Source organism: Panicum virgatum, chromosome 9N (genome assembly GCF_016808335.1).
Source record: "Panicum virgatum strain AP13 chromosome 9N, P.virgatum_v5, whole genome shotgun sequence".
Taxonomy (NCBI): Eukaryota; Viridiplantae; Streptophyta; class Magnoliopsida; order Poales; family Poaceae; genus Panicum; species Panicum virgatum.
In genome coordinates this window covers 31,737,035-31,746,415 of record NC_053153.1, presented here as the reverse complement: position 1 = coordinate 31,746,415, position 9,381 = coordinate 31,737,035, and the positions used below count along the sequence as shown (strand labels likewise).

At 43.8% G+C, this 9,381-nt stretch overlaps 1 protein-coding gene across 3 annotated transcripts; it reads right to left on the bottom strand.

Annotated features, from left to right (window-relative positions):
* Window positions 1–986: 986 nt before the first annotated feature.
* Window positions 987–5,518, bottom strand: LOC120689586 (F-box/kelch-repeat protein SKIP11-like). Of its 3 annotated transcripts, XR_005681326.1 has the most exons (4): window positions 5,163–5,499; window positions 3,552–5,022; window positions 1,279–1,336; window positions 987–1,127 (listed from the first exon to the last, which is right to left on the bottom strand). XR_005681326.1 is itself a non-coding variant. In XM_039971895.1 (3 exons), exon 2 carries the CDS (start codon window positions 4,916–4,918, stop codon window positions 3,596–3,598), a length of 1,323 nt encoding a protein of 440 aa, XP_039827829.1. In that variant the 5' UTR covers window positions 4,919–5,022; window positions 5,163–5,499; the 3' UTR covers window positions 1,044–1,336; window positions 3,552–3,595. The 3 variants fall into 3 exon arrangements, 2 of the variants coding, with proteins under 2 accessions (XP_039827829.1, XP_039827830.1); XM_039971895.1 differs by having other exon boundaries at window positions 1,044–1,336; XM_039971896.1 differs by lacking the exons at window positions 987–1,127; window positions 1,279–1,336 and adding an exon at window positions 1,944–2,421 and having other exon boundaries at window positions 5,163–5,518.
* Between the last annotated feature and the right edge of the window lie 3,863 nt (window positions 5,519–9,381).

Below are 9,381 nucleotides of genomic sequence, written 5' to 3'. Positions count from 1 at the left end.
ACATGAAGGTACTTTTTTTTACCCCCTGCTGATGGGGCTTTTTTTGCCCCTTGCTGATGGGGCTGCGCCGACGAGTGCAAAAATTTCAAACATCAGCTGAGGAAAAACATAAAGGCAGAAAAGATGCTGATGATAATGGTGAGAAACCAAAGGAAAAAAAAGTTTGTTTCCTGCAAGTTGCAGCCAGAAACAGAAGCCGTTACGATTTGCTTCCATCTCATCTACACGCCCCTGCAAGAGGAGGCCAAAAACAACTTTTCCAGACCACTCCATCAAATGTTTATGCCTTTCACATATGCCAATCCTGAAATTCCACCAGACAGCGCATTTTTCCTAGCTTTAATCGAATTCTCCACTGAGATATTCCGTGCTGGCGAAACAGAAAGATGTGGCATATGTGCGGCATTTCGGTGAAGCAACATTTCAGTGCTTCACGAGAACGGGCGCTTGCCCGGTTGGTAGCTCGCTCAGGTGGGAGCGCTACCCGCCCGAGTTCGATTCCTGGGATCGGACTTGGGTGTCTCACTGAGGGACGTTCATTTAAACAGTTACTCGCTCTTAATGCACAGTCTTCGCTTGGATGCTTTCCAAGCACATGCCTCACGGGAAAGCACGTGCCTCTCACGCATGGAACCACAAAGGGACTACGACGTACTCGTCGTCTACGGAGTCAGTGGATTTCGGTGATCTTAGAAAAGGACGCGATTTATATCTGTATGTAGTTGTAGGTTTGTTTGTACACGAGTGGTGTGTGTGGCGTGCGTGTGTGGAGTGGGTGTGCGTGTGTATGAGCAGATATTACAGCGGTACCAGATGAGAGGCACTAAAAAAACATTTCAGTGCTTCACCGTAAGACGCACAAAGGTGTGTGGGTGTGGGGGGGGGGGGGGGGGGATAGTTCCAGAATGTGCTACGGGGGTAACGCTGCAAACAGGAAGCGCAAGACCTGACAGGTAAACAAAGACAACCATCTGACATGCATAGGATGAATGTTACAAATATCCTACCAAACAATTTTCCTTTTCGTGTTTCAACAAGCGAGCAGGCACAAAGTTGAACTCCTTATCAGAATAACAGATATGACTAACAGGAAAATTATCGAGGTCCAGTTCTAAATGCAATGCATTCTGTCAAATGTTCCAAACATCAGCAGCAGTAGCTCAAGCAAGCACCAAATCATATGAAAAAAAAAGAACGCATAAAGTTAGTTTTCAGAGTCAGAGGAAGCTTCACGCCGCACACAAGGACAAATAATGCATACATGCACAACTTGCGTACCTCCATCATAAAGTGATTCCATTCCACAGGATAAAGTTGTAAAAGCCTATCGATAGTTCTGCAATAAGACAACAGGTCTATCAAGTTGAACGGCTATAAATGGAATTGGAATGACACCTGATTCTACCAAGTTGAACAACCATTTTCTGCCGAGAATCCAAGGAAACGTAGTTGCAATACTCAAGCAGAACCCGACAAAGAGGATTCAAGTAAACAAGCTTGTTTCATCAAATAAACAGGTGGGCATTTCAAACCAGCCAGATTTCCATCAAGAACAAGAATTCAAAATACTTTGAAATTTAATCATGGCGTGTGAAGTCTAGTGCTCTTTTCCTTTTATGAAAAATGTAAAGATTATTTTCCTACTTCCAATTCACGCCACACTTGTTATTTGCCCTGCTTTACTGTAACAGGTTGACATCTAACCAAATTATTTGCCAGTTCAAAATTAATTAAACTACTTTATAAATAAGATTCTTTTCCAAACTGGATGAACCTCACTACTCATCGATATGGTATCCAAAAGAATAACCCTATACAACACATAACAGTGCAAAGAGCCCTAAACTACAAGCTCATAGTTATGTTACAGCTCATGGAAAATGGTGGATCAGGATTAAGGAACAGGCTATCCATATCAAGATTAAAAAAATAAAGAAAAGAGATGTATCAATTGTCAAAATAAATTCCTGCCGCATTCAGTTATAGTTATACTACTGATGTAGCATTCTGGTAAGCTTTATGGTAGGAGCGGACAGTTATAGTTTGGAAATTTTAGCTATGCAAAGCAACCAAACTATTATGGTTTTTGGACAAAGGACCAAATCATTATGCTTGGTAAATTATGAATGATTCCCAAACAATGTAATAGTTCTATATCCCTAGTTCGCCCTCCAAACTTCTGTGTCTCACTTCACAAAGGAAAAATGTATCATATGCGCCCACTAAAAATTTCAACAAAACTGACACCCACAAATAATCCATGGGTCATTTAGAATTCATCAGTCAAATTTTGCTTTCCAGGGGTTATGCTATGGACAATCCAAAGAGGTACTTGTCCAAAAAGAACCCGGCACTCACAACAATCACAGTTTTAGAGTTGTGAAGCATGATTGTTTGTATTCAGGTCATGAGCATCAGCTTCTGCAAGGTATAAAAGAGCATTCATCAAATTACAATTATGCTTCACCTAGAATAAATTTCCTGACGGAGGCCATAAAGAAATAATAAAAGTGGCAACAGAGAAAAGCATGTAAAGCATATAGCTACCGAAAAAGAGAAAAAAAGAAACTTATGTTAAGGATTTCCCCAATCACGTGACCAGATGAAAGTGTAAACTTAAGCATTTAGAGGGGTCATTATGGTTGTGATACAAAAGGATATATTTCAGAATGTAGAAAGGAGCCTATGTTTCAATTTTGTACCATCCTCACTTAAACTTTGACATAAAAGTGATACTACTAAACTTTTACATAATTGAGATAACAGTAATACTGGATCTATTAAGATAAATAACAATGAAATGAAACTACATCAACAGTTCACATTTTTGTATAATTGTTTTTGCCAAAACAACCATCAAAGATAGAAAGTTCAAATAAAGCATTCCGATACATAATATATAGCACAGGCATCTCAGAGCAGATAAGGTAAACGGAAAACTATTCCACGAGCAGTGAATGAATCAAACAAAATGCATTCAAAATGCCTGCAGGTCCATTGGGTAACTTTGCAGAGATTATCTGAGTTAATTTTAAGGGAAGTAGATACAACCTAAAAAGATTACTCCAATTTGTAATCGTGCTCTACTCAAAATAGTTTTAACAGGAACCCATGCTACTCAATACTTCCAAAGGTCATTCAGCCAAATAAACCCATAAAGGAAGACATCAAAATTTTAACAAAAATGGTAACTCAAAAATTAGGCATGCATGAATAACATGATGGTCACACTTTGCTGCAGACATAGACAATGAAATACGATCAAAATAACTTGCTCTGTCATCATAATTGATGAAAATCCTCTGAAATTTAATGTTTCTAGATTATTGGTATGATATTTTTGCATGGTATCATCTTCTAGATCATAAGATTGATCGGAATGTAAACGAAAGATATGGATTAGCTGGGGTGGAAACTGATGTATGAACTCAAGGGATACAAGATCCTGCTGTTGCTCTGCTGATGCCAACTAAATCAGCTACCAGGTCGAAGGCAGAAACTCATGATGAAGAATGAGTGCTGGCACTAAATAGGCCTGTCTTTGTGCATACCTCTCTTTGTAAACAACACTGTGCGGACCCTTGATCCAGTGAACTCAGCAGCCCATCACAGCGCAATTATACACAAAATTCCCTGATGGCCGTCTGGCAATCAAATTCCACACAGGTGGCTTGTCATCGGGAATCCATGAGTTGAGCTCAAGCATGCCCCCAACAGAAGTTCTTGGCCCACCAATGATAATCAGTCTCTCACCACATGCCCTGAATGCAAGGCCCCAGCCATTCATGGACGCAGATCGCTCAGGCAATTTACCAAGAGTGATCCACTTATTTTTCTGCTTGTCATACTTCTTCACATCATTCTCACTATAATCAGCGGCGTACAGCTCATTCTTCACCACTGAAATAAGCGGGGGTGCACCACTCACTCCATTTAGGCCCCCAGACATGTTCTCAATCACCCTCCAAGACTTGCGCTGCACATCATACTCTTCACCGCAGGTCAAGATCATGTTGTTGTTGGTCACACCGCCAATCACATAAAACTTGCCATCCATGAACACCCCAGAGCAATTTTTCCGTGCCCTGTTCATGCTAGGAAGGGGTGTCCAGGTGTGTGTTTCAGAGTTGTACAGCTCTGCTGAGCTGAGGATCCTGCCAAGAGAATCAGTGCCACCAGCAACATATGCCTTCTCTCCGATGCTTGCTGACCCAAACAGACACCGCGGCGAATTCATCACCTCGCCTCGTGTCCAAGAGTTTGTCAGTATGCTGTATCTGAAGACAATGTGTGCCATCCCAAATACAAGCAGCTCGGTACCCACAGCCAAAGACTCCTTGTCCGAGCACATGAAGCACTCGTCATGCGGCATCTTGGGGACTGTCATCCAACGCTCCCGGTAGGGGTCATATGCATCCCACTCCAGAACATTGCAGGAGAAGTACACCCAATGCTCAGAGATGTTATTCTGCTGCCGCAGCCTGTAAATCTCCCCTCCACGCACCAGAGACTGGAAATCCCGGTTCAACGATGCAACCGAGCCATATTCTGACCGGGACAGCCGGAGGAGGCAGTTGATGGACAGGTCCCGGCCGATTTCTCCTATGAGGTTAACCCCACTGCCGGCCACCGCGATGCGGCAGCGGCCGGGGGCATGAGCCTCACGGATGTCCGGTGTGTGCGGCTGCGGCGACGGCGGCTTGCTCCGCTTGCCGCCGCAATCCACCTCATCCATTTCCTGGACATCGTCCTCGGATTCCTCCGGCACGCGGCGCTTCCGGCCACCACCTTCGAGGAGGCCCTCTGCCCACCGCGACTCCATCTCGCAGCCGCCCCGCCCGCCCCGCGAAGCGCGGGGCGTGAGGCAGGAATCCTCGCCTTGCAGCGCCATGTCCTCTCTCTTGCCGCAGAGATCCATCCTCGGCGCTGGTTCTTGAGAGAACCGGACGCGGCAACAACAAGAACCGAGCCGCCTCGATCCCCTTCCTCCTCTCGAGATTTACACCGCGAGCCTTCTCCGATCTGCACGCAGAAAATAGAAATGGGGTGAGCGAATTGGGCAAGCAACGACGGATCAGGAAGGTGAGATTTGCCCTTTCCCCAGCCAATCCAACAATCCCTACCCCGGACGGATCCAAGAACGGACGAATCACCGCACGCACCTAGGAAGAAGAACGCATCCAATCCAACAACTCTTGAGACGCCGACGAGAGTAGGCAGCCGCGGCGGCGGCGGTTGGATCCAGGAAGCAAAGAGAAGAGACGGCGGTTGGATCCAGGAAGCAAAGAGAAGAGGCAATCACATCAAACCCTTCCCATCAACTCTCTCTCTCTCTCCTATACAAAATTTCTTTCCCCACTGCCTCTCTACCCCCCTCTCTAATCTCTATCTAATTGGCCATATAATTATACCTGCATATTTTTATAGAGGATGGATAGAAAGAGATAGATATAGGTGGCCTGGGCTCGCCCTCCTCTGATGCTTCTGCTGTGCCGCCGCTGCAGCGCGCTCTCTCTCTCCTCTGGGAGTTGTACTTTGATTCTTCTCCTTTACTTATTTTAATTCCTTTTTCCCTCTTTTTTCCCACAGCTTTATATCTTCTCCACAAATTTTCTAAAGTTGGAGCTATACCAAACATCAATTGTTTTAGTTACCCCTTTTATTTCATTTTGGCTTTCTTATGTTCATATCTAGTTGCGCAAGCCAATATTCATCGATGATTTTCTTCCCTAAACATCGATGCATGTCTTTATTAATTTTAATTCATTTCGCGATCCACTTTCTTTCTTTATGGGACATGTTTGTTTCTATTTGTATATTTCCTTGGTGCAATAAAGAGCTTAACATGTCACCTTTTGCATGTTACAATTTGAAGCTGTAAATGTATTCCGAAAGTATTTTCAAAAAAAGAAGTATTCCGAAAGCTTTTCGCATTGTAAATACATATCAACAAATTGATAGGTAGGAGTACTATCAATTAAAGGCTGTAAATATCAATACCCTGTATTCTTTGAAAATGACAATTGATTATGTATAGTTTTGTAGTTCAAAAGTCCTTATGAATTCCTCATTTTCTTTTATATAATATTTTAGCATCTCAAGGCATAAAAGAAAGTAAAAATTAGTTGTCATGCAGTATAGTCTATATTACTTTGTTCCACGACGCGCGTGCAGGGGTTGTATTTACATCTTTCCCGTAAGTGGATGAATAAGGCGTTTAATTTAGCACCCTTGTATAGCAAACTTTGTTTCTACTAAATTCTCTAAAAAGAATATACATAACCTTTCATAACCTTCCCTGCATTGTTCAGAATGGTACCTTGAGAGTTCTCTGGATATTTGTTGCCATAAAATCTGGTGTGATGAATCTTGAGAAGCACAACAAGCCAGGACGTCATGCAGATCCTACTCTTTAGATTTGCGTTGTGACAAGGGAAAGAAATTTAATCACTAATTAATAGAGAACCTATCGACTAGTGTTTCAAATAGTTCCACAGAAACGATATTGGCTAAGCAGCCTGACATGCCAATAGGTCATCGGCTATTGAGCCGAATCTCATGTGATAGCTGGAATTAATAACAAATTCAATTATAAAGAAATGCTCAAACTCATTAAATTTAATTTACCATCACCATTAGTCGAATCAAATTTAACCGAATAGCTCTAACAATCAGGGCGATAAAATCAAATAAAACTGATATACTAATTGACAACTCAAGTTATAATAGACCGAATCATGTGAACGAATCTAACTCAATTTTACCACTTAAAGATTGGACCTAACCGAGACAGTTTGAGATGATATATAAAACTAAGTTACACAAATCGGTTTGATAAGACTTACTATAACAAGATATAAGATCTGATCAACGAATATAAAACGAAGATTGCTGAATCTATCGACTATTGTGGATATGCAGGAAAAGGGGTTAAATAGTAGCCGATAGAATCTTGATCAAGGCTGGATAAATTGTGAAATCTAGTAAAAACTCATAGAAGATCGGATCTAACTGAGATAGTCCTATAATTAATTACAAGAAATTGATAATCGTTAGATAAACTAAACAAAATTACAATGATGCGCCCATAATTAAACTTTAGCAAATCTGGTAGATACAAGACGTACAAGCAAACCGGAGGTCGGATCTAACCGATGCAGCTCTGTTCACCAAAGAATACGTCACGTTCTACTCTACTACTCCTAGGGTTCGGCGTGACACTGAGAAGAAGTTGTATTGGCGTCTTGTATTTTTTACAAAACCCTAAGGTCTGCTATTTATAACCTAAACAAAAAAGATGCGTCTCGTCTTCAGGTTTCCAACGCATCCAAGAACACATTATTTGGATGTTGTATATGAGGGAGATATCGTCGTTTGAGTGCACGACTGTCCGCTGAATCCGAACCGAACACGCAATCCAAGTTGGCGACGACTTGTAGCTTGGTGATGAGGCCGGCTTGAGTGTGTCCAACGTTGTGATGTCCTCATCAATTTGGACGAGTGGCGGTGGCGCTATCCGCGTGGATCCCTTCTTGAAGGTGCCGCTATTGGAACTCGTCTCGGCCACGATGTCACTTCTAGTGGACATTCTATGCTTCTTGACACCCGATCGATGTGAGGAGGTGGGACTTGCTGCGTGAAGTCGGAGCCACTGCTAAGGGGTTTGGCTCGGCAATGATAATACAAGGCGAACCCCTTCTTTGGCATCCAGTTTTTTCACTTGAGAGGCTTGGCAAATGTCGGGACCGGGGCGTCGGTCCTTGGCAGGACGTTAGAGTTGCTCTTCCTTGACCTGTCACGTCATCTTGCTTTGGACTCGCTTATTTTGGCATCACTAGTCGTCTATGGTCAGCCCTGGGGAGTCGGGGCTGCTAGCTGATATGCAACCATGCTCGGCAACGATGACCCATGATTGTTGTGTGCTCTGCTGCATTGCATGGGTGGTGTCAGACCCGGGGCAGCGGGACTGCTTATAGACATAGAATGTTCTAGAGTAAGGGATGGTATATGGATGTACCTTTATCTCTTTTGTAACTACCCGAATAGGCGTAGAACTAGCTGCAGTACAAAGGAAACTATCCGATTGTGTTGTAGTAGAACTCCAACTGTACTCGGCTAGGACTTTCCATGTAACCCTGTCCCCCCGGATATATAAGGACGGGCAGGGACCCCTCCAAGCAATCATCAACACCTAAGGCAATACAAAGCACCACACAGGACGTAGGGTATTAAGCAACTCGCGGCCCGAACCTGTCTAAATCTTTGTGTTCCTTGCACCATCGAGTTCCAGAGCAGTCGATCCCTACCTACAAACCTTACTGCTAAGGGTATCCCTGAGCAGGCTTGGCGGTAAATACCGACAGCTGGCGCGCCAGGTAGGGGATTCGGCGAGTTCATCGGCGAATTCGATGGCCGGATCAAGCGATGCCAACAACGTGCCTAATGGCACAACTCTCGTTTTCGGTTCCTGGGCGTGCATGGCTGACAGATCGGGCAGTTTCTCTAGCCACCTTGTCACGCCTGACTCGCCTAAACCAAAAATCATCTCTCGACTCACCAACATCCGCGAGTCTACAGATCTCGACGAAAAAAGAGTTCTATCTAAACTCGACTCGGACAACCCAGAAAACGTCTCAACTCCAATTCGAACTCTTGGTTCATTCGAGTTCGACACAAACTCTGATTCCGAAAAACTCCACTTTTCCGAAACCCTCGAAAAATACTTGACTCATCTCAAATGATCAAACGCCCCAAGATCAAAAACTCAAAACTACTCAACGGAGTAAATTGAGTTTCACGATCAATAGAAGGCTGCATTAAACTCGCAGAAATTGCTCTTGGCTCATCTACATCACAGCAGAACCCAGAAGTGTTGAACCCGCTACAGAAAAGGTCGGGTGATATACTCTCAGGGATCGATCGAGCGGATTCCAAGCTCGCCGACTGCATCAAGATAGCTGAAAGCACCCTACAAAACAAGGAGCAGAAATCGGGAGGAGGAATCTACGGGGGATCTAGTGAGACAAACTCCCGGCTTGTTCGGATGGGACCGTCTATCTCCAGGATAACTCAGAGCCCTTCACCAAAACCTGCTCACATTCGGACTCCCGAACCAGTCGAGTCCTCGTTTGATCAGGATTTCGATCAATTCATGAACAGCCTCGACAACCTCGAACCATTCGATGATCTCGAAGACTGGTCAGATAATGTCGACTTGTTCATGGAGGCCATGGCCCGCCCACCACAGCATGTTGATGCCCTCTGGGAACTGGCCAAACTTAAAAAGGGAAAAGCCAAAGCTCCAAAACAATCCAGTGAGTCTATTTTCGACAAACTTTGGATCAAGGAGCTTGAAGGGCTGACTCCCACTCAATCATGGCT

Excerpts from the sequence above, each read along its gene's own strand:
- LOC120689586 (XM_039971896.1), bottom strand. The coding sequence starts at position 4,918 with ATGGATCTCTGCGGCAAGAGAGAGGACATGGCGCTGCAAGGCGAGGAT.